This window comes from Rana temporaria, chromosome 9 (genome assembly GCF_905171775.1).
Source record: "Rana temporaria chromosome 9, aRanTem1.1, whole genome shotgun sequence".
Taxonomy (NCBI): Eukaryota; Metazoa; Chordata; class Amphibia; order Anura; family Ranidae; genus Rana; species Rana temporaria.
The window spans coordinates 40,015,235-40,041,468 of record NC_053497.1 but is presented as its reverse complement, the minus strand read 5'-3'; the positions used below and the strand labels follow the sequence as shown (position 1 = coordinate 40,041,468).

The window sequence follows — 26,234 nt, the reverse complement described above, 5'->3', positions numbered from 1 at the left end:
CTGACATCACAACTCCACCCACCGAGCTCCGGACAACAGATCCACCCACAGAATCTGCAGTTTTTCAGTTCTCATAACAGACATTTGGCAGGTAAGGATAGATGCAGGCAGCATGTATATCCTTATAAATCAGCACTATGGCAGTAGTTTAGAAAGGATGATAGTGGGGTTACATCCACTTTAATAATAACTGATGTATTTTGATTTTCTAGGGGAGTGTCAGAATCTGGAAATCTTCACACATTGATACCTTTTTCTTATGATTGGTCTGGGGTGATCATAATTGAAGAAAATGGATGTCTTACAACATCTGACATAAAACATGAAATAGCTTGTATTCATTTTATTTTGGTTTATCTATTTGATTTGGATAGGGTTTATTTTGGAATGTATAATTTTAGATTTTGTTTTAGATAGTGAAGTGAAAGTGATGTCATAATGGACCAGGAAGCCATCATTATACATGTAGAGCCTGTGATCATTAGGATTGTAGGACAGACTTTGTACTTTCTCCTTTCGCTTAATGAATGGGACACTCAACTTCCCTTCCTCGTTAGTTTTGGTATCATACATGTAGAAGATCTCCTCTTTGGTAGTGCTGAGGGCTCGCGTAGCATACAAGACCCCGCACACCATGAAAGCATTGCTGACTACAGGTTTGTAATGGGAGGTGTGCCAGGTCTGCAGGACTGCAAGACTAGTATCATTAAGTTTACTAATAACAATATTTCCAACATTCTGCTCTGTTGAATAAATGACCCAAAGCCCCTCTTCATCAGCTGAGAAGTCAATTTCCTGCCAATCAGCGTATGAGTAGGAGAACCGATTTGTGTATGTGGCACCAGGGAGAGCCGCTCGGGTGATCACATTCTTTGTCAAATCATATTTACAGATGTTCCAAGTGTTGTAGCAGTTATAGTACAACGAGTTATTGTACAGGATCATTCCACCACCTTGACCATATTCAGATGATGAAAAGGCCCTTCTTTTAGAACCTGTGTAAAGCATGAGATCATTATATGAAGGGTAGTAGTACAGATTATTCATAATCCTTGCATCAGTATTTAGAGGAGACACCCACTGGAGATTCTGATCAGCGCCTGGTAGGGAATCTCTCCCCCATCCTCCGTACAAATAATTGGCTCCAAGCGTGTTTCGTTGAACTACAAATGGTTCACCGATGTTGTTGATCATTTGTCCATCAACACAAGTACCTGCAAAAGGAACACATGGCTATAAATATTTCAAAAGGTAAACAAAATATATATGCAGCAAAATGTAAAATCTGGGTCAGCTATGACTTTGCTAAGACTGCTTTGTTATGTCAGACATTGGATACAGTGTTGCTTCCGAGGCAGCACAGTGGTGTAGTGGTTAGCACATTCACCTAGCAGCAAAAGGGTCGCTGGTTCAAATCCTGACCATGACACCATCTGCCTGGAGTTTGCATGTTCTCCCTGTGTCTGCGTGGGTTTCCTCCCACACTCCAAAGACATGCTGGTAGGTTAATTGGATCCTGTCCAAATTGGCCCAGTATATATGTGTGTGTCAAGATCCTACAGGGTAAATTTGAATTTCACGGCTCGGGAAGGCCGGCTATACTTTAGCATTGGCTGCCCCTACTATTAGAAGGGACAGCCTTGCGCTAAAAGTAGCCGTACGGAAACTCCTTACCTGGCCCCGCGCAAGCTTGTGAATCAGTGGTAGTATGCAATTTGCATACTACACGCTGATCACAATGGGAGCGCCCCCTAGCGGCCCCCGCAAGAATGCAGCCTAAAATCTGCGAGGCATAATAGCCTTATGCCGCGCAGATTTTAGCCTGCAGTCGGTGTAACAAGGTTCCTGAATCAGGAGCACTCGTTACACCGGAGCAAGAAAGCACTTGCGCTGCGTAACCTATGGTTGCGCGGGCGCAAGTGCTTCTTGAATCTGGGCCATTCTATTTATGGATCATCTTGGTTGGCCATGAATGGTGATGCATATGGGGAAAAAAAGGATGATTGAGTGTTATTGTAAGTCCTCTGTCACTTCTGTATGGTTTTTATAAATGAGGGAAAATGTCAAATTGCTCTGCAAAAGCTTCTTAATACAGGATTTTAGATTAACACTCAAGTGGGCTTTTGAAAAATCTACCCTACCAATATCTATCTATCTATCTATCTATCTATCTATCTATATATATATATATATATAATATAGATATCTATATCTATCTATATATATATTTTTAGGATGTAGTGCACCCCTATAAGAACCACTGGTGAATTTGGTCTTATTTCACCCATAGGGCACACACAGCCAGGCACACAGCATTTTCTTCATTATTCCACTAGCTCCAACAAACAGTCTAGGAGTTACTTTTTGAGCTTTTATTAGGAATGTTGAACTTGGATTACAGAGGGAGCTTTGGTTACCCAGATAAACTGTAGAACTGTATACCTTGAGGACTCCTTCACTTTCTGGCTGCACTGTACACACGGAATTAATGTCCCACAGTATCTCTAAACTGATGGTCACTAATACTCCTTCCAGAGTTTAAAAGCTACACAGTCACTACTTTTCAGCACTGGGGTCATTTATTCACATAATCACAGGATCATCGGTTGACTACTGTGGATATCCACCAGGCTCTTCCTAGTGAGGGAGATGTAGACTCACACCATCATAGAACAGCTGGACTCTATCCAACTTCCACCTAGCTTTCTCTTGGTCTTCTACTGTGAGCTTCTCCATGTCAGGGCTGGGCTCAGCCCTTCCTTCTCTTAGCTGGCCGCTCAGCTGTTGTCTAATTGCCAGCTCCTATCTCTCCACAGTGACTCACCTGTTGATGATCCAGCTCCTCAGTCCTGCCTACTTAAGCCTTCCAGTTCACTTGCTCTCTGCCTTCGCCTTGGTCAACATCACAGAGACTTTCTCCTGCGTTCCTGTTGAAGACTATGCTCGGCTGACATCCCTTCTGGATCCTGCTTGCTGTTCTACTACGTATATCTCTGGTTCTCTGACATTTGGCTTGGCTGATAATCCGATTCGGTTCCTGTACTCTGGCTTTGTTCTTGACTACACTTACTCTGTTTATCTTTTTATTTATTATTATTAAACAGGTGTAATTTAACTCTACTTCTGTCTCCATCTGATTCATGGTTTCTGACACTTCAGACCCGACTTAAGCTTGCAAACACCCCCCCCCCCCCAACTAAGCCTAGCTGGAACCTCTTTGTCTTCCTGAGGGCTCCTTCTGACTTCAGGGTCCCCTGCACAGGGGTCTTCTCCTGGAGGACTTGATCCGGAAACTCTGCACTCTGCTGCTCACTCAGGCCTCAGACTATTTATGGGATCTCTCTCCCCATCTACTGGGCACATCTCCCCAGGGATTGGCTAGAGTCCCATAAATATTCAGGTTGCCCACTCTGTCCTTCCTCCCATTATTTATTTATTACAGGTGCTTACAGTATATAGCGCCATCAATTTACACAGTGCTTACGTATATATTATACATTCACATGTCCCTGCCCCTAAGGAGCTTATAATCTAAGGACCTAACTCACATTCAAAGATACACATACTAGGGCTAATTAACCTACCAGCATGTCTTTGGAGCGTGGGAGGAAACCCACACAGGCAGAACATGCAAACTCCATGCATGTAGCAAGTGGAAGGTAAGTTTATAGTGCTGGCGAGGGGCATTTAAGTAAACTTGTTGCTTTGCTATACATGGGGGAAGTGAGGTATAAGGTAAGGAAAAGTCTATTTTAATGCTACTTGAAGTATATGTAAACTCTGACCTTGTAAAACAACACATTCAGTAAAAAAAGGCAAAACATTTGTGTATAGATGTCAGGGAAGGTTCCCCCTGCTGGTGTTACTGCTATGTTATCCTTGGGCTGCAGTACTGGCGTCCACCAGCGGGGCGTTCTTAGCAGTGTGGAGCACACAGCCCTTCCTGCGTTCAGGTGTGACCTGAATGCAATCAGCACGCCTCTATAAATACCCGGCGTGTGTAATCACTCCTCGCCCTGGTATCGTCATACCTCCTGGACCTGAGCTTGTATTTGACCCTGATTTCTGGACCTGATCCTTGATCCCTGCCTGGACTTGTCCTCCCTGTGTCCTGATTCCTGTCCCCATCTACTGACCTCCCATGTGTATGACCTTGGCTTGGCTCGTTTATGAATACGGTATTCCCCTTTATTTGTACATACTGTTTTGTCGTTTTATTGTGCACTGGTGGTTCACACATTTGTAAATAAACACCTTTATTTCACTACTCACCTTGTTTGGTTCCTCTGTGCGGTCACACAGTCTGATCTACCAGCATTCCTGACAGTATACCAGGGCCATCCCTTGATCAGACGTGATTGCTTTGAGGAATCATACTGGTGTAGTGTGTGGCTCTAAAGATGGATTTCAATGAAGTCATTTACTATTCTCTGCTGGCAGAGGAGGATGAGGAGTATTGTCGCCAGGTTTTTGAGGGATGGACAAGTGACCAGCTGATGGAAGCCATCCGATCAGCCCATTCCATGGTGGATCAGGGTTATATGTCTTATGATGATGTTCAAGCATTAATCCGTTTGTGTGTAAAGCCAGCCCTGTCATTTATTCCTGATGGCAGTGACGATTTCTCTCCCCCCTTCAGTCATGACCAAGTTGAATCCTTGATATGGTTATTAGAGGATGATCCAGTTTCTTTTGATGAACATTATTCCTCTTGTTCCCAGCAGAAGTTGTCTGAGTGCATTAGTTCAGTGCAGTCTCTGATTAGACAAGGTGTGTGTGAACCTGCTTTTGTTCAGCCTGTGCTGCAGGCATGGTCAGATCTCCTGATTTCAGCCAAACCACCTGTTTCCAGCCCTGCCATTAACCACTCACCTCCCCAAATATCCATCTGTCCATCACCAATGGCAACCCCAGTCGCAGCTCAGTATACACTGCTTTCCACCAGATACCAATATCCAGTCTCTGCTCCCTGTACCTATCCTGCATACAACCCACCTGTCTCTTCTCAGCCGCCTACTAACCCACAAAAACTTCCTCCAGCTACTGTTCCCTCTACTCTGCCATATCCCAATCCTCCTTTCCAGTCTGCTGCACCCCTTACCTACAGAGCTTCTGTGGCTAAGCCCAAGAAAAAACGAAAGTTTTTCCCAACCAAGATGATCCTGCCAGTAACCCAACCTGTCTCCACACCAACCAACCTGCTCCAGTCTGCTTGCATGCCAGCTGAACCTGATTCTGCCAAACCTCTACCTGCTATGCGGCCAGTTTGCCAGCCTGATCCTGTATGCCAGCCTGAAGTTCCTGTGCCAGTTTGCCAGCCTGAAGTTGCTGTGCCAGTTTGCCAGCCTAAAGTTGCTGTGCCAGTTTGCCAGCCTAAAGTTGCTGTGCCAGTTTGCCAGCCTGAAGTTGCTGTGCCAGTTTGCCAGCCTGAAGTTGCTGTGCCAGTTTGCCAGCCTGAAGTTGCTGTGCCAGTTTGCCAGCCTGAAGTTGCTGTGCCAGTTTGCCAGCCTGAAGTTGCTGTGCCAGTTTGCCAGCCTGAAGTTGCTGTGCCAGTTTGCCAGCCTGAAGTTGCTGTGCCAGTTTGCCAGCCTGAAGTTGCTGTGCCAGTGCCATCTGCCCTGCCTGTTTCAGTGCCATCTGCCCTGCCTGTTTCAGTGCCATCTGCCCTGCCTGTTTCAGTGCCATCAGCTGCCCAGTCTGAGGTGTCCCTGCCCGCTGCCCAGCTCGACGACCCGGAGTTTGCTGCCCAGCTCGACGACCCAGAGTTTGCTGCCCAGCTCGACGACCCGGAGCCTGCTGCCCAGCTCGACGACTCGGAGCCTGCTGCCCAGCTCGACGACCCGGAGCCTGCTGCCCAGCTCGACGACCCGGAGCCTGCTGCCCAGCTCGACGACCCGGAGCCTGCTGCCCAGCTCGACGACCCGGAGCCTGCTGCCCAGCTCGACGACCCGGAGCCTGCTGCCCAGCTCGACGACCCGGAGCTTGCTGCCCAGCTCGACGTCCCGGAGCCTGCTGCCCAGCTCGACGTCCCGGAGCCTGCTGCCCAGCTCGACGTCCCGGAGCCTGCTGCCCAGCTCGACGATCCGGAGCCTGCTGCCCAGCTCGACGATCCGGAGCCTGCTGCCCAGCTCGACGACCCGGAGCTTGCTGCCCAGCTCGACGTCCCGGAGCCTGCTGCCCAGCTCGACGTCCCGGAGCCTGCTGCCCAGCTCGACGACCCGGAGCCTGCTGCCCAGCTCGACGATCCGGAGCCTGCTGCCCAGCTCGACGATCCGGAGCCTTCTGCCCAGCTTGACGACCCGGAGCCTTCTGCCCAGCTTGACGACCCGGAGCCTGCTGCCCAGCTTGACGACCCGGAGCCTGCTGCCCAGCTTGACGACCCGGAGCCTGCTGCCCAGCTTGACGACCCGGAGCCTGCTGCCCAGCTTGACGACCCGGAGTTTGCTGCCCAGCTCGACGACCCGGAGTCTGCTGCCCAGCTTGATTTGCCCCTATCTGCATCCCAGCTTGATGTACTTTTTGCCCAACTTAAGATTTCTGTACCCGCTGCCCAGCTTGAGCTGCACTTTGCCCTGTTAAAAGTCATGGACTTTCATCCGGCCCAACCTGATGTGACTTTATCTGCTGCCCAGCTTGACACCACGGACTTTCCCCAGCAACATCTAATTGGAGCGTCCGGAGGCCGCTCCTTTGGGGGGGGGGTACTGTCAGGGAAGGTTCCCCCTGCTGGTGTTACTGCTATGTTATCCTTGGGCTGCAGTACTGGCGTCCACCAGCGGGGCGTTCTTAGCAGTGTGGAGCACACAGCCCTTCCTGCGTTCAGGTGTGACCTGAATGCAATCAGCACGCCTCTATAAATACCCGGCGTGTGTAATCACTCCTCGCCCTGGTATCGTCATACCTCCTGGACCTGAGCTTGTATTTGACCCTGATTTCTGGACCTGATCCTTGATCCCTGCCTGGACTTGTCCTCCCTGTGTCCTGATTCCTGTCCCCATCTACTGACCTCCCATGTGTATGACCTTGGCTTGGCTCGTTTATGAATACGGTATTCCCCTTTATTTGTACATACTGTTTTGTCGTTTTATTGTGCACTGGTGGTTCACACATTTGTAAATAAACACCTTTATTTCACTACTCACCTTGTTTGGTTCCTCTGTGCGGTCACACAGTCTGATCTACCAGCATTCCTGACAATAGATATAAAAAAAAACATTATGAATTCCTTTGTTTCCCCCTTTTTTTTTAATTAAATCATTCTCTCTGTTCTCAGTTGCCTAGAGAGGTGAGGGTGGAGAAACCTTAGCACACTGATCTTCCCAATGAATGGCTGTGCAGGGGGGCGTGTCAGGACAAGTCTGATCATTGGAGGAGAGCACAATGAGATAACAGAACAGCCAGCAAATACCCATGGAATTCATGCGTCCAACTTCCTGCATGGAGATTAGGGCTTGGGCTCATTGATTAGGGGGGCATTGCCCCTGCGCCCTGTATGAGTGGCCACTACTGAAAATGACCCTTTATCAGTGCCTGGGAAAAACCTGACAATAACAACTGAGAATTGCAGGCCGGCATTGGGTCGGGAGCCCTGGAGATGATATCTGTAAAGATAGTCAGCACATAGCAGCAGGGCAGCCATCACAAATTTTGGGGCCCCTTACACAGCTTTAGGCAGGACCCCCCTGGAGCGGAGAACCAGGCGGGGGTGCTGACGAAAAAAAGTGTAATCTCTTCTCTCCTGACGCAAGATGATTAGCGAGGGGGGGGGCCTGGGGACCATCGGGCCCGTTACAGGTGTAATGCAAAAAAGAAAAAAAAAGGGGGCCGGCCGGGCCTCTAAGGAGCCATGGGGACCATCGGCCCCTTACAGGTGTAATGCAAAAAAATAAATAAATAAATAAATAAAAAAATTGGGGGGGGGGGGGGGGGGGGGGGGGGCGGACAGTTGGACCTGTAAGGGGCTGTAGTGTGGGTGCCAGGGGCTATAGTGTCGGTGCCAGAGGCTGTAGTGTGGGTGCCAGGGGCTGTAGTGTGGGCATCAGGGGCAGTAGTGTGGGCGTCAGGGGAACACTCACATTTAAATAAGCTCATTGAATGCAAGGGGGGCCGCTCCAATCCATCCCCCGGTCATTGCACTGTGCGCAGAGGGCAGTGCTATGGAGAGGCTGGATGGCATTCTGTGGCTGACAGGGAAGTGGATGTGATGTCACTGGAGGTCACTGGAGCTGGGGAGGCGGCCAGAATACAGGAAGAGCACACTGGAACAGGGCAGGCTATGTGCTCAGAGCTTCAGTTCCGTCTAGTGCGGGTGCATGGAGCGTAGGGTGCCCACGTGTCCCGGATTGCCCAGGACTGTCCCGACTGAGTGGCAGATGAGGTTTAATGTTGATAAATGTAAAGTTATGCACTTGGGGGCTAAGAATATGCATGCATCATACATACTAGGGGGAGTACAACTGGGGGTATCTGTAGTGGAGAAGGATCTGGGGGTTTTAGTTGATCATAAGCTCAATAATGGCATGCAATGCCAAGCTGCGGTTTCCAAAGCGAGCAAAGTCCTTTCTTGTATTAAGAGAGGTATGGACTCCAGAGACAGAGATATAATTTTGCCCCTGTACAAATCATTAGTAAGACCTCATCTGGAATATGCAGTTCAGTTTTGGGCACCAGTTCTCAAAAAGGATATCGGAGAACTGGAGAAAGTGCAGAGAAGAGCAACCAAACTGATAAGAGGCATGGAGGAGCTCAGCTATGAGGAAAGATTAGAAGAACTAAATCTATTCACTCTTGAGAAGAGGAGAATTAGGGGGGATATGATCAACATGTACAAATATATAAGAGGTCCATACAGTGTACTTGGTGTTGAGTTATTCACTTTACGGTCAACACTGAGGACAAGGGGGCACTCTTTACGTCTAGAGGAAAAGAGATTTCACCTCCAAATACGGAAAGGTTTTTTCACAGTAAGAGCTGTGAAAATGTGGAACAGACTCCCTCCAGAGGTGGTTCTGGCCAGCTCAGTAGATTGCTTTAAGAAAGGCCTGGATTCTTTCCTAAATGTACATAAAATAACTAAGTACTAAGATTTGTAGGTAAAGTTGATCCAGGGTAAATCCGATTGCCTCTCGGGGGATCAGGAAGGAATTTTTTCCCCTGCTGTAGCAAATTGGATCATGCTCTGCTGGGGTTTTTTGCCTTCCTCTGGATCAACTGTGGGTATGGAGTTGGGTGTATGGGATTGTATTGTGTTTTTTATTTTGTTTGTTTATTTTTTTTGTGGTTGAACTGGATGGACTTGTGTCTTTTTTCAACCTGACTAACTATGTAACTATGTAATTAACATGTCTGTCCCGGGTCCCGGGCACCTTCATTCCGGGACAATACAATGTCCCAGAATGAAATAGAGGACACAGCCACCCCCTACTAACTAATAAATACATTTCTGGCACTGGTTGCTAGGGCCGGTGCTGCCTGGCATCTTGCAACCAGTGACAATTTACTCTCAGACAGTAAGGCCAAGAGCGATGCCTGCGCCTAGTGCAGCACTGCTGTCCACACCCACCTCGGTACCTCCTCCTTCTCCGGCACCCAGCAGCAAGCAGCAGGGACTGGTGTGATCTTCACTCTCCAGGTAGTGACGCCACTCCTTTCCTTCTACGCACGCGGCTCATGCAGAGGGAGCGACAGCAGCACTGCATCTGGTGGCAGGCTATGGGTGGCAAGCGGCACTGCATCTGGTGGCAAGTGGCACATTCACCTGACAAAAAACCCACTGCCAAATTCCCCATTAACCCCCGAGACTACAATCCCCCCCCCCCTCATCTTTTTTTGGGGAAGATGAGAGAGGGGTGTGTCCCTGAATGGCAGTTTGGAAATGTGGTCACCCTAATGGAGCGGGAATATTTGTGAGGCACTTTACGCACACTCGCGGGTATGTCCATACTCACGAGTGTACGTAAAGTTAGTGTCCGTAAAGCGGGGTATGCCTGTACTACTTTTTAACATAAGATTCCTGTATTTTGGTATACTTAGGCCTTAAAAGACCCGTAGTGGGGAATCCTTGTGCTTTTTTCTGTCTAGAACTTGTACTTGAATTAGGCTCATGCTGAGTCACTTTTAGAATGCACTCAAGACACTTTTGCTAAATCTGTCAGAGACAGTTTTTCTCTCTGTACACCAAAAGAGAGTTGGTCTTTTACATTTCAATGAGACACAATGTAAAATTGGAACATTTAAGAAGACCTACCTGAATTTGGTGCACGAGTCGCTCTCAAAACCAAAAGTGTCACAAATACTTCATAAATTTGGTGCAATATAGTAACGAGGAATTAACGCCAGAAAAGTGGTGCAGCAGCTTTATGGAATTCCCCCCCCCATTATCCTTATACTTTTTGCAGGGCAGTGACTCAAAATATTGTAGCCAGAGGTTCAGCATGATAACCAGGGTACCTAGATTTGTTTTAGATGGAGAGAACAGCAAAGGCAGTTTCCCGCATGACAGGTTTGCATACAGTGCACCAAAAATGCAAAAATGTGAGCAGGGGCCCATGGCTGCTGTATATTGTTTTAACTTTGGTATATATTATTATTATACAAGATCAATATAGTGGCAAAAGTTTAGACACCACTTTGCAAAATAGAGGCAGACAGTACAGTTACAGCACAAATCAATACACGAGTAATCAGAGGTCCCTGCTTGTTAGAGCTTAACCTATCTAGCCCTGTAAAGAAGAAATTAGTATACATACCTTTTTTTAAGCTGATCCGACCCGATCCCACTGAGCTGTCAGCGGCGGCTTCGCTGTGGAGGTGGGTGCAGAGGACACGTCCGATAGCGGAAGCCCCAAAGTGAGTCTATGGGTGACGTCACTTCCCATTCATTTCACAGCCGTTGTCAGTTGTGTCCTCTGCAGAGCTTCTGCCACTGGAGACCGGATCGGATCAGCTTCAAAAAAGGTATGTATACTGATTTCTTCTTTACAGGGCTAGGTAGGTTAGATTATTGTGGATGTCTGTAGATGCAAGGACTTTAGTTTTAGGGCAGGGTGACCACGTGTCCCGGATTGCCCGGGACAGTCCCGCATTTTTCAGGTCTGTCCCGGGCACATTCATTCCAGGATAATACAGTGTCCCGGAATGAAACTGACACACCCCCCCCCCCCCCCCCGGGCCAATCTGATGCCCCCAAAAAAGGGCGCAACATCACCGCTTTACTCACTGATAATACTTGTCCTGGCCAGGATTGCCTGGAGGAGCACAATTCCCGCCCCCTTCTTGTGATTGGAGAAATCAAAAAATCCCGCCTCTTGTGTAAAATCCCTGTGCAGTGATTTGTTACAGCACAAGCTGATTTTTGGGAAGGGAGGGGGTCCCTGAATGATAGTTTAGAAATGTGGTCACCCTATTTTAGGGTGGACTTACACTTATAATTAAGTCTTTCTTTTAACCTACCAATATCAGGTGAAGGAAGGGAAGGATAGCTTGGTTTTGTATTGTTTTTCTCACAATCCTCCAGGCGTTTCTTCAGAGCCTCAAGCTCCCGTCTGATCACCAGCACATTGTTCTTATCATAGATTTCCAACTGGTTCACTATAATGGAAATGTTATGGATCTACAAAGAAAATACAGACAAGCTGGTAGAACAGTTCTGAAACTGAACATTATACTTATGACTGCTTTTAAATTGAACATGACCCCATCCTCCTCACTGAAATGATTGGTGGAAATCTCTCTTCTGTAAAGCTGGCTATACAATGATCGGGATCCAACCGATTCAGCAAAGACCCGCTTAATTTCCAATCAGTGTGTGGCCGTCCCTGTTTATCAGAAGTAAATTGTTTGATCCAGTTCTGTTGAATGGACATGATGGAAAACTTTTGCTGCTCAGCGGCTGTAGGCAATCCTATGATCAATGTGTCCTGACAGCGGTGGTTCCCCCTATTGCACAACAAGGTCCCCGGTGGGGGGATTGTCCATCCACCTCATTTGTGTGGATGGAAGAATATGTTAATTTTCTTCATTCAGCCCACGGGCTGAATGCAAAAGGACTGATGTCTATAGCCAGCTGTAGGTTGGAGCTGCATTTGGTGGATTACATCATTATATATATTAATATATATATATATATATATATATATATATATATATATATATATATATATATATATATATATATATACTGTATATATGTAAATATATATTTTTTTTTAAGCAGAGAAATCTTTTTTATTGGTTAAAATATCTCCATTATTTTCAGTGGAGTGCAGCCCAGTGCTTCTGCCTTTCTCAAATGAGGTTTCCTAATCTGAAACATTCCCGAGATAGCCACATCCTGCATCCCAGGAGTCTATGGGACTATGTATAGCACTCTCATAATGCTGTTAGGACCTGAAAGAGACAGCTAGCTCACAAACAAGATGGTGGTGCAGGACCCGGGTTGTAGCTGGACTGGGCTGGATTAGCTGGGTGGGAGAGTATACTATTATAGGTCTACCCAGCAAACCAGGTAAGAAGGGGGTAAAAATTAACCCCGGGGTAAAATTCCTTAGCACAGCCCCTCCCTGCTTGGTCGTCATAGCACTCTCCTTCTCTGGAAATATCTAAATACCTTCTCTGCTGGTCCATTTCCTGCCCTTCACTGCTCCTTCCCTTACCTCCTTATATAAACTTGTATGTATCAGTCAGGGAAGGATCAAAGGGGAATATAGAGTGTCACTTAATTAACAGTTCTGAGTCCAGGGATAGGAGGGTAGAGCTGGTCCTTCTTTATGTGGCCAGGCCCCATCAGTTCAGCAGGGGTCCTGGGGGCAGAGAAAGGACTCTTCAAGTACATATGAGCACATGCACAGTAATTCCTGGGTTTGTGGTTCCTAGCATTTAATTAAAAGTTACTCTGGCCCCACCAGTTGAGCAGCAGGGGGCGGGGACAGAGAGAGGACTATATAGACTGTCAGGCAGGCTGTATGGGGCCCAACAATTTCTAATGGTGGCCCTCTATGAGTCAGCTGGGGTTGCTGACATCACATCCAAGATGGTGGCACCCAGCAGCAGTCTTGGGGCTTTTGGATGTCTGTACAATTTATATTTGCACGTTGAAATAACAAGCATAAGATATGTTAAATGCACATATGTGGGATGATTTTTGTTGAATTAAAAGATATGAGGACAGGCTATATTTGAATTTAAAAATTTAAAAAAAGTAAAAGGTCATTACACTACTGTGAGAATCAGTGGTGGGCCATGCATTTCACATCTAGGTCTTCAGTGATGACTTATAAAATAGATATAAAAATGGGTGGGAAACATAAAGACGCCCTTTCGAGAGAAACATGTCAGGTGGAGCTGATTAAGTTATTGTACACCTGCTAGATGTCCCCAATCCAGATGTTGCCAACTAAAAATCTGACTGGTTAAAGCTAATGTTTCATTGTCATTTGTTGCAAGCTACAGGCGCCAGTACTGTACCTCAAGACAGATTTATTTGACCCTGGCTACACATGATGGCAATCATGGCTGAAAGATAATCGGATGAAAGCTCTAACATACACTACTAAATGCAGTGCAACCAAGAGAAAATCTATGAAGAGAATAGACTATTGGGAATGACTGAATACACATTCATGGAAAAAATATATTATAACATAGATCAATGATTCTGATAGTTTAGGCCTGCTTTGATTGCCAACCACTGGGGAGAATACATAGTTTTGTCTTACCTCCTGGTAGAGAATCTCTATGATGACATTGGAGCCATTAAATGACTCTTTCAGCTGTACTATGAGAATCTCCAACTCTTTGATCTCCAACTTGATGAGTTCAAAGTCCAGTTCAGTGTAGGAGTAACCTCCGTTCTCCATGATCTCCACACGTTTGGTCAGGTTCTTCAGTTGCTCTATGTACACGATCAATGTACTCTGATAGATGTAGATCTGTACAGAGATATCACACCTGTATGTATTACTGTCAGTATACCTTATGGTCTGCTGAACATATATCTGAAAACAAACCTTTCTTCATTTTTTATAACATAGAAAAAAATTAATACCTAAGACTAACTATTTTTTAAGATTTGGATAGCGTGGTGAAGGGTGGAAATTTCTAACAGGTTGTTTTCTATGGCCCCTTTAACATAAAGTGAGGGCAAATCTCCCGCAAAACACACATCAATAAAAATCTAACATATTTAAACCTTTCTCCCTTTTACCAGAACAAAATTAAAGGAAAAGTCCAGCCTGTTTGTTTGTCTGGCTGGGCTTCTACTATGGGCATTGGTGTGAAATTTGTTTTGCACTCCTGAAACCCGTTTTCAGTGGGTCACAGGAGGTGACCTGACTCTGCTGACATCACACAGATCAGTCCAGGCAGCCTTTCATCCCGACTTAAGATGTCTGGATCCACCAGCTGCCTGGACTAATGGCAGTATCAGCCTCTTAGAGAGCCATTGAGACACTGCGATGGCCGCTCCCCTCCGCAGCTCTGCGCTCCAATGAGCGTGGAGGAGCAGAGCAGGAGTGCTGCTGACTGACAGGCAGCAGTTCTCCGCTTGGGGAGGTGAGCGAACTGAGCCATCGGCAGTGTTCGGTGGCTTGGTTCTCAGTGAAGGGGACAGATGCAGCATCGGTCCAATGCTGTATCCACCTAGGTAAGTATGAATCTTAAAAAAGAAAACATACTTCTCTTGTGTGACCTCATATGTGTTTCTAACTGTAGGGGGGCGGGGCTGGACGTGTGACATCATTGATCGCCTTTCCCTATATCAGGGAACAGACGATCAATGACAGCACCACTGTGAAGAACGGGGAAGGTGTGTTTACACACACCTCTCGCCGTTCTTCAGCTCCGGGGACCGATCGCGGGACTCCAGCGGCGATTGGGTCCGCGGGTCCCGCGGCTGCGGTCATGGAGCTTCGGACTGGGTCGCGGGTGTACGACCCACGGCTGGGCTTTTAAAGAGGACGTACAGGTACGTGCTTGTGCCCAGCCGTGCCATTCTGCCGACGTATATGTGCAGGAGGCGGTCCTTAAGTGGATAAAGAAAGATTTCATGAGGCATCTATTAAAGAGAGCGGAGACTAGAGCCATTTTAGAAGGAGCTAAAACAATGCTTAAAGAAATAAAACGCTGATACACAATCATGTAAAAAATGCTATGGCATAAAGAAAAAGCAGTGGTGAAAAAAATCACTTGTGTGTTAACCAATGATTTCTTGCATATCAATTCTTCATGGCATGGTGCATTGTAGGGTTGTGTCTTTTCTCATCTCAGAACGTTGTGAGGTATGTTAATCTATAGTCTCTCCTTATATATAGAAGATATGGTATTCATACCTTAGTAATTTCCTTCTCCACAGTGATTGTCAGGTTGCGGTTTGCTATCTCCAGCTTCTCAAAGCGGTCAGCCGGGAAGGTGGTATTTGGGAGATTGACGGTGCAGTAACAGACTCCATTCTCATCCAGGAATCCAGATCCAGATTCAGAGATCAAACTCTGCGTCTTGTAAAAGATAAAACATGCACATTACTAACCCATACATTGCTCTCACAGATATACACAAAAAGTAATAAAATAGAATCATTTAGAAGGGTTCTAATATTTCTATCTCATTATGAAAATAACTTCAACAATATGTTAAATATACTGGTATTGCCTTTTAGTTCACACCAGATGCTTCCTCATGTATTTCCAGAGCAGGCAAAATGCATAGAGATTTGAGAATAAATGGTTTGCAGTAGAACATGTTCCAACTAAAGGTAAAGGTGAAATCCAGAGAAATTTCAAAATGTGCTCTTCCAGTGGGGCTCCCCTAATGCAGGGGTCAAATACAATTTTTTGCCTAGAGTACCAATAAAAAAATAGCACATTTACCTATATTATTCCTCGCTCCTATGGGCTTCTCCTTCCATGCAACCGATCCCCCACAGCCTCTGCTTTTCAGCACTTTAGCTGGTGGTCATAGCTGAGCCACCAATACATACAGTGCAGGACCATCAGTCTGGCATTGTAAGTGAAGATGGCGGGGGATCCTTCCACAAGCCATAGCGAAGAGGAGAGTGGTGGCTGTCAGTAGATCAAGAATACAGTAGGCACTTTTCATTGTTACCCTAGGCACAAAAAGTGCTCTTATGGCTTGTAGTATGTTTCGAAGGAGACCCATTGCAGGGGCATTTTTTTTTTGTTACCCTGGTGTTTAGCCTTAAAAATCAAAATGTTCTATGCACTACATTGTGGGTTTTTAAAACCTACTTCAATTCTCAGAAATGGATAAACAGTTATAACCATTGAACTGAGGAAATGCCAAGTGAAAATCAGTTGAAATCCTAATTATCATGGCACAGGAGTATAAAGAAAAAAATACCAGGAAACGTTACAAAAGGTCTCATATACAATTAGCTAGATTCAGGTAGAGTTAGGTCGGCGTATCAGTAGATACGCCGACCTAACTCAGAATCTGCGCCGACCTATGTTTAAGTGTATTCTCAAACAGAGATACGCTTAAACATATCTAAGATACGACGGCTTGCGCCGTCCTATCTTAGGTTGCAATATTTAGGCTGGCCGCTAGGTGGCGCTTCCATTGCGGTCGGCGTAGAATATGTAAATCAGTAGATACGCCTATTTACGAACGTACGCCCGGCCGCCGCAGTACATTTACGCCGTTTACGTAACGCATTAGCAGGCCTAAAGTTATTCCATCAAATAGTTGGAATAGTAATGTTAAAGTATGGCCGCCGTCCCTGCTTCGAAATTCGAAAATTTTACGTCGTTTTCGTAAGTCATCCGTGAATAGGGATTTATGTTGTTTACGTCCACGTCAAAATCAATAGGCCCGTGCGGCGGACGTAGCCGCAATGCACACTGGGAAATGTAGGCGCAAGGCGCATGCGCAGTTAAAAAAAAACGTCAATCACGTCGGGTCAAGCCTCATTGTCATAAAACAGGCCCCCTCAGACAAATTTGAATTAGGCGCCTTTACGCCCGCCCGCTTTAGACTACGCCGCCGTAACTTAGCAGGTAAGTACATTGTGAATCATGTACTTGCCTCGCTAACTTACGGCGGCGTAGCCTAAATACCTTAAGCTACGCCGCCGCAAGTATGCGCTCGCCATCCTGAATCTAGCTAAATGTATCTAACCAGCTAAACACTATAGCCAGAGAACTATTTCATTCAACCTGAAATACTTTCTAATGCTGTCAACATACAGGGATTTTGATTGTAATATTTTTTTTTATTGTTTTTTATAAACATAACACGTAATAGTTACACAGGCGTATAGTCATAGCGAACAACGCTGCAAACATAGTGCAATACATTAATCAGGTATACTGGTGAATAGTGTGAAACAGTACACAGAAAACATCAGCACACAGCATAGCATACTCTAGTCAGGGCGTAGGCACTGGCAGTAATTGGACCATAATATCCCTATTACGAGTTGAGCCCTAGGTGGCAGGTGGTATGGTACTATCTGAGGTAACCCAGGAGTTCCATATTTTGGAGAACTTCTTTGGACATCCTCTAGCTTTGTATGTTAACCTTTATAGTGGTATTGCTTGGTTGATAATGGTAAGCCAGAACTTTATAGTTGGTGCAGATTGGGATTTCCAGTGCATGGTTATCGTTTTTTTTGCGTAAAACATCACTATGCGTATAAAGGATTGCACATTTTTGGACAATGCTTCATCATCAACATATCCCAGCAGACATCTAAGAGGATTACAAATGTTTGGTATCTCAGCTACAGAGCTGATGAAGGCTGTAACATCCGACCAAAACTTCCTGATCGGCGCACATTCCCGCATCAGATTAAAGAACGTGCCATCGGCCATTCCACATTGAGTGCACACAGGAGTGGAGAATCTCTTCAGTCTATATAACAAATATGGTGTAAAATACGATCTATACAGCAGTTTGGTCTGGATCACCTTGTCCCTTGAGGAGATGATGGAGGGCACCTGGAGCGGAAGAATTTCACCCCAGATCTCCTCCGTCAGCTCAGGTATGTCTGTGCGCCATCTTTATTCAATGGTGGTAAGCCTAGTGGTCGTGGAGTGTAGTAGAGTCTTATAGTAAGAGGAAACTAGTTTGACGTGGGAGGGATCAGTCAATAAGTTTTCAAGTGGAGACGTATGCATCTCTATATTTCACAGCCCGAATTGTGCGGCAGCGGTATGTTGTATCTGTAGATATTGGAAGTAGGCCATGCGTGGGAGTCCAAAGTCTCTCTGGAATTCCTCAAAGGAGCGGAACGTGCCGCATTGTTGGCCTCAGGATGAAACCACCAATGGGCATGCACCATTTGTGAAGCAATATAGTACGTTTGGAGACAGGGGAGTGCCAGGTCCCCCTCCAAAGTAGGTAGCTGTAAAGTTTGCTTAGCGATCCTCACCACACCGCCCCTCCAGATCAAAGTGGTAATTCTGGAGTCTATGGGCCAGATTCAGAAAGATCAGCGGATCTTTCTGCTGGCGTAACGTTTCTCATTTACGTTACGCCGCCGCAAGTTTTTCAGGCAAGTGCTGTATTCACAAAGCACTTGCCTGTAAAGTTGCGGCGGCATAGCGTAAATTACCCAGCGTAATTTAAATTCGGCGTGTAGGGGGCATGTATCATTTAAATGATGTGCGTCCCCGCGCCAAACGAACTGCGCATGCCCCGGCCACGACTGAATCCCAGTGCGCATGCTCCAAATGACGTTGGCAACTCGTCATGCTTTCGACATGAATGTAAATTACGTCCAGCCCTATTCGCGAACGACTTACGCAAACGACGTAAAAAATTAAAATTTTGTTGCGGGAACGACGGCCATACTTAACATTGGCTGCTCCTCATAGACCCAGGGGTAACTATACGCCGGAAAAAGCCGAACGCAAACGACGTAAAAAAAAAGCGCCGGGCGGTCATTCGTTTCTGAATTGGTGTAACTCCTCATTTGTATATTCCTCGCGTAATAATACGGAAGCGCCACCTAGCGGCCGGCCTGGAATTGCAGCCTAAGATCCGACGGTGTAAGACACTTACACCTGTCGGATCTTAGGGATATCTATGCGTAACCTGATTCTATGAATCAGGCGCATAGATACGACCGTCGGAACTCAGAGATACGACGGCGTATCAGGAGATACGCCGTCGTATCTCTTTCTGAATCTGGCCCCCATCTCTTTAAATTTTGCTTTGGTTATATATATATTGGTGAATTGCTCAGGATGTACAGAAATTGTGGGAGATAGATCATTTTAAAAATGTTTATTCTTCCTAACAGTGTAAGAGGGAGGTTGTTCCATGTTTTCAGGGTATTTTTTAATGTACTGATAAGGGGGTCCAAATTAATTTTGGTATAAGAGGAGATTGGGTGTTTTATCAAGACTCCGAGATATCGAAAGATTTGAAGTATTTGTAGTGGGCACGCGGGGGGTAGTGTAATTGGTGCCTCCTGGTCAATCTGAAACAGAAACAGGGCTGCGAGTGACGATTGGGGGTCCTCCAGATATACCAGCATATCGTCCGCATATAAGGACACTTTTTCCTCTAGACCCCCAATCGTCAGTCCCTTAACTTCCTCACTGGACCTTACCAGTGACGCCAGGGGCTCTATTGCTAGCGCAAACAGGAGCGGCGATAGCAGACACCCCTGTCTAGTGCCTCTCTTTATGGAAAAGGCATCCGATATGGACGCATTAACCCTTAATCTGGCAATGGGTTTAGAGTACAGGAGTTGTACCCACTTTATAAAGGTAGGGCCAAATCCAAATTTAGCTAGAACTTCAAAAAGATAAGGCCATTCGACTGAGTCGAAGGCTTTGTGAGTGTCTAAAGCCAATACAGCTCAGGAGCCAGTAGATTAATAGATGCCGATCGTCCGGGCATAAATCCAGTTTGGTCAGCCCATATGATGGTTGTAATGATTGTATTTAAATGTTGTGCAAGCACCTTGGCCAGAATTTTAACGTCAGTATTAATGAGTGAAATTGGTCTATATTATTTGCAGAGGAGGTGATCTTTATGAGGTTTGGGAATCAGTACTATCAGAGCTTCCGACATGGAGGGCAGTAGCTGTCCCATTTTAAGCTCATAATTGTACATTGTCAGCAAATGTGGGATCAACAGTTCCCGGAATTGCCTGTACCACTCAATGGGAAATCCATCAGAGCCTGGAGTTTTATGTCTAGCTCGATTGTAATAATTAGTGGATGTACCTGATAGTGTAAATGAGCTTTAGGATTAGAAGTAAATCAAGCACAGACAAATGGTAACATGTCAGATAAATAAAAGGTACATTTGCCTTCAAATTTCAATATGCCTCTGAGAAACCTTTGTATTGACTATGTAGGAAGGTAAAAACCAAAAGCAATATATTGCATACATACTGCAATGAAAAATTCTGATATTGCCTTAGCTGTGAAAAAAGATTTACAAATTGATGTAAGAGAAAAGCACAAATGCCCATGTATGCCAACTCCTAAAATATATCTAAAGGCTTTTGTGTGACAGCCCCATAAATTGAAAACAAATCTCTTGAGTCAATCAGATCTTCCTTCATTTTTGTCTCACATGCTTCCCTTCCCAGACACTGCAGCCCAAGTGGAAGGGATTCAGCAGAATAGTCGGTTCTGCCAATGTAGTAGGGCTGATCTTCTAATCCCTCTGTGGTAAAAGCAGCCACAGCCTACATGAGGGACAAGACCTGTAAGTGTTAATAAACTTTAGGAAAGTAAAAGCTGGTCTTTCCAGATAGAGCAGTGCTGCTTTTCAGAGCTGTGTAAATCTCAGGACTGAGTGGACAGAAATACAAATCATTTGACAGGTAAAACAGTTCCCTTATAAATATTTCATTTTTCCATTTAGCTGTTTGCCTGGAATTCAGCTTTAAAGGGGTTGTAAAGGTAATTTTTTCCCCCTAAAAAGCTTCCTTTACCTTAGTGCAGTCCTCCTTCACTTACCTCATCCTTCCATTTTGCTTTTAAATGTCCTTATTTCTTCTGAGAAATGCTCACTTCTTGTTCTTCTGTCTGTAACTACACACAGTAATGTGAGGCTTTCTCCCTGGTGTGGAGAAAGCCTCTTGAGGGGGAGGGGGCGAGCAGGAGGGTCAGGACACCCACTAACACACAGCTCCCTTCTCTATCTCCAAAGTAGAGAGTGTCCTGACTTGCCTGCTCGCCCCCTCCCCCCTCAAGAGGCTTTCTCCACACCAGGGGGAAAGCCTTGCATTACTGTGTGGAGTTACAGACAGAAAAACAGGAAGTGAGGATTTCTCAGAAGAAATAAGGACATTTAAAAGCAAAATGGAAGGATGAGGTAAGTGAAAGAGGACTGCACTAAGGTAAAGGAAGCTATTTAGGGGAAAAATGTTTTACCTGTACAACCCCTTTAAGTGTTGCAGCTCATCATAGTTTTCTTAAATGCAAGGCTATAGTTCTTCTTTAAATGTATTTATTTAGAAAAAACTTCAGATGAAAATCAATGACATTGGCTGCACATTTTCTACCTGCATATGAACTGCGGTTTGTGTTTCATAAATAAAATATTTTTGCAAAAAAACTTTCCCTAAAATTATGGCAGTAGTTAATATAGTTTAATCTCTGTTAGGACTTACCAAAGTGACAGCCTGAGTCTGCCAGATGGTGAGCAGAAGAATGAAGAAGGTGTACATGGTGCCTCTCTGGTCTTCTGTACTGATGAGCGTCTGCTGTCCCACTTTATATACCCAAAGGGACATGTTTACCCCCTATTTCCCACTGTTATTCATTAATAAAAGAAGGATGTGAAAAACTGTAAATTATAAGAAAGTTATAAAAATGTATAGATTTCGATGAAAAAAAATGCCAAATTCCAGGATTATTGTTATCTAGATATGACATTCTGATAACTGTAAAATACTGTTAAACCATCAGAGATAAAGGAACATAAATGTCTCTTTGTTAGATTTGCAAATTTACCACCCAGAAGACTCTTCTAGCACTCTCCTTATTTGGTTGTAATAGCAATTACTGAATCCAGCTCCACCAGTCTATCCCCCCCCCCCCCCAAGCATATTAAGTTGCAGGTCTGAGGGCATCCCAATGGCCACCTAATGCCTACAGGCAATTTTAGTGACTCTTTGGCTCCTAAAATATGAAATAAAAGTCTCCATTCTAAGCAAACCTTTATTATTTACTACTTGCCCTGCTGCCCATACCACCAAACTTGGCTCGGGTGAAGCTTGCTCTAAGATTTTCTGTATTTGACACTTAATGAACATGAAAAAAAATTAAAATATGGGACTTTTTTATTGAGGCCAACTAGATGTACCTCCGTAACTTTGAGAAAAGGAGCTAAATTTGGGACTTTTTGATAAAGCGTGCAGCGAAGGAATCCATGTCCAGACTCGCAAGTATGAGTAATATACTCTATAATTTTTTACAGTCTAACCGTGTTATTACATGACCATTCATTACTATATTTACTTTTAATATTTATAGACATATCCTGTGCATCTGCTCCTGAAGATTAGCGCTACAGCTACAAAACGCGTCAAGCTAAATAGATGCTTTTTCCTGCCATTTTCTCATCTAAATTACCATTACCATAGTTCACTGGAATATGCCAATCCACAATTTACAATGGAAATACGTTGCAACTAGTCTGATGTGGTTTTTATGTTATTATTGTGGCTCTAGGCCAGCAGGCTATCATTGTGTCATTATGCTATTCTGTTCTTTATTATGTACCATGTTATGGAATAAATGTCCTTTATTACCCTATTATGATGGTTATGATGTGTATGCATTTACTCTATGACACTATTGATGGCCCTATCACCAGACATTATTATAGTTTGATGATATGTTATTTCCTTAGCTGCACGCTTCATCAAAAAGTCCCAAATTTAGCTGTATTTGACACTGTTGTTAGTGTGGAATGTTGGTGTTCCCTGCTGTGCTATGTGGTTTCCTTTACCAGCCAATAAATTACTAGAGGAAACATGGGCCAGCAGAAGGAACAAAACCACACAACAGGGGACCATTCATCTGACACACTTTAAGTGTGCAGAATGCTGAAAGATATTTCAACAAAATAATCTTTTTGATCGCAGAGATCAGCAATGCAGGCAATTGGACAAGTAACCAAAATGCCCCTGTACAAGATCAGTTTTTTGGTCCCTTTCTTAACTACTGCTCAAATACAATTACTTATTTAATGCATACAATGTATACAAATAACAAATACAGTGCCCTGAAAAAATATTTATACCCTTTGAAATTTTCCAAATGTTGTCATGTTACAGCCAAAAATGTAAATGTAATTTATTGGGATTTTATGTGATAGACGTGGAAGGAAAATGATAAATGTTTTTCAAAAATTGTTTACAAATACATATCTGAAAAGTGTGCTGTGCATTTGAAATTCAGCCCCCTTTATTCTGATACCCCTCAATAAAATGTAGTAAAACTAATTGCCTTTAGAAGTCACCTAATTGGTGAATAGAGTCCACCTGTGTGCAATTTAGTCTCAGTATAAATACAGCCATTCTGTGAAACCCTTAGAGGTTTGTTAGAGAACCTTACTGAACAAACAGCATCATTAAGGCCAAATAACACACCAGACAGGTCAGGGATGAAGTTGTGGAGAAGTTTAAAGCAGGGTTATGTTATAAAAAAATATCCCAAGCTTTGAACAACTCCTGGAGCACTGTTCAAGCCATCATCTGAAAATCGAAAGAGTATGGCACAACTGCAAACCTACCAAGAGATGGCTGTCCACCTAAACTGACAGGCTGGGCAAGGAGAGCATTAATCAGAGAAGCAGCCAAGAGGCCCATGGTAACTCTGGTGGAGCTGCAGAGATCCACAGCTCAGGTGGGAGAATCTGTCCACAGGACAACTATTAGTCATGCACTCCACAAATCTGGCCTGTATGGATAAGTGGCAAAAAGAAAGTCATTGTTGAAAGAAAGCCATAAAAAGTCCCATTTGTAGTTTGCAAAAAGTGATGTGGGGGACACAGCAAACATGGAAGAAGGTGCTCTGGTCAGATTAGACCAAAATCAAACTTTTTGGTCAAAAAGCAAAATGCTATATGTGTCGAAAAACTTGCACTGCACATCACCCTGAACACACCATACCCACTGTGAAACATGGTGGTGGCAGCATCATATTGTGGGGATGCTTTACTTCAGCAGGGACAGGGAAGATGGTCAGAGTTGATGGGAAGATGGATGGAGCCAAATACAGGGCAATCTTAGAAGAAAACCTGTTAGAGTCTGCAAAAGACTTGAGACAGGGGCGGAGGTTCACCTTCCAGCAGGACAACGACCCTAAACATACAGCCAGAGCTTCAATTGATCAATTGAATGGTTTAGATCAAAGCATATTCATGGGTTAGAATGGCCCAGTCAAAGTCCAGATCTAAATCCAATTGAGAATCTGTGGCAAAACTTGAAAATTGCTGTTCACAGACGCTCTCCATCCAATCTGACAGAGTTTATTTTTGCCTATTTTGCAAAGAAGAATGGGCAAAAATATTTCTCTATAGATGTGCAAAGCTGGTAGAGACATCCCCAAAAAGAACTTGCAACTGTAATTGTAGCAAAAGGTGGTTCTTCAAAGTATTGACTTGGGGGCTGAATACAAATGCACACCACACTTTTCAGATATTTATTTGTAAAAAAAAAAAAAAAACATTTATTATTTTCCTTCCACTTCACAATTATGTGCCACTTTGGTCTATCACATAAAATCCCAACAAAATACATTTAGGTTTTTGGTTGTAACATGAAAAAATTGGAAAATTTCAAGGGGTATGAATACTTTTTCAAGGCACTGTATACTTATGTAATTTTGATTGTTATAATCCATCTGCTTGGGTAATTGGAACCAGTATGGTGCTTTAGAGGATTAGTTAATTGGGGGAGATGTTTCAAATATCCAACAAATGATGAACTGCTATGGATTGCATAAAATATTAACCTGATGGTATCCAGTCCCATACTTCTGGCAGGTGGAACATACACTGGGTCCAAGGCTTGAGTGGTATCACACTATATCATTTCTTTTGGTTTACAGTGGCATAACGGAGTGGAGGAGTCAAGTATTGGATCTGGTCTATGACAACTGTGTTACATCTGTGGGGAACTATAAAGGAACCCTGAATTCAAGCAAGTATTGACCTTCTTTTTAGTTAAAGAGGTCATGACAGTCTGGTGAGTGATATTCCATCAGAGCACATTGAGTGCAAGTGCTAATGGTGGTGATAGTAGAAATGATATCTCACACTGAAGAGTCAAGAATAATCATGTATAAGAACACAATGAACTTTATTTAATGTACTTTTAACTATTTGATGCACTTTAAGTTTTTTAAACACTTATGGGCCAAATTCTCAAAAAAGCTGCCTAACTTAACTTTCAGCAGTTAAGTTACACTGACTTAAAATCTCTACCTAAGTGCCCGATCTTCAAAGCACTTACCTAGAAATTTCAGGCCGTGTAACTTAAGTGCCGCCGTCGCAAGGCGGTCCTCCTCTCCTGGGGGCGTTTAAAATTTAAATGAGGCGTGCTCCCGCGCCGGCCGTACTGCGCATGCGTGTGACGTCATTTTCCCGACGTGCAGAGCGCGAACGTAATTAACGCCGGGCGGCTTTGAGAATTTCGACGGGACACTAAAGTTGCGACGGGTGAAAAAAAAAAGACGCGCCGGGAAAACAAATAATTATAAAAAAAAATGACAGCATCGCTCAGCATGCATTCCTGAGAGGGAGAACTCCATGCCAATTTTCAAAGAAAAAACCGGCATGGGTTCCCCCCCCAGGAGCATACCAGGCCCTTAGGTCTGGTATGGGTTGTAAGGAGACCCCCCCACGCCGAAAAATCGACATAGGGGGTCCCCCTACAATCCATACCAGACCCGTATCCAAAGCACGCTACCCGGCCGGTCAGGAAGGGAGTGGGGACGAGCGAGCGCCCCCCCCTCCTGAGCCGTGCCAGGCCGCATGCCCTCAAAATGGGGGGGTTGGGTGCTCTGGGGCAGGGGGGCGCACTGCGGGCCCCCCCACCCCAGAGCACCCTGTCCCCATGTTGATGAGGACAGGACCTCTTCCCGACAACCCTTGCCGTTGGTTGTCGGGGTCTGCGGGCGGGGGCTTATCGGAATCTGGGAGTCCCCTCAAATAAGGGGGCCCCCAGATACCGGCCCCCCACCCTAAGTGAATGGATATGGGGTACATCGTACCCCTATCCATTCACCTGGAGGCAAAAAGTA

General features: G+C 44.9%; 1 protein-coding gene across 1 annotated transcript; it reads right to left on the bottom strand.

The window, feature by feature from the left end:
* On the bottom strand, positions 1 to 21,751 carry LOC120913371 (olfactomedin-4-like). The gene is made up of 5 exons (XM_040323251.1): positions 21,593 to 21,751; positions 15,327 to 15,491; positions 13,716 to 13,928; positions 11,452 to 11,611; positions 1 to 1,214 (listed from the first exon to the last, which is right to left on the bottom strand). The coding sequence occupies exons 1-5, from the start codon at positions 21,713 to 21,715 to the stop codon at positions 358 to 360; spliced, it is 1,518 nt and encodes a 505-aa protein (XP_040179185.1). The 5' UTR covers positions 21,716 to 21,751; the 3' UTR covers positions 1 to 357.
* Positions 21,752 to 26,234: the final 4,483 nt, after the last annotated feature.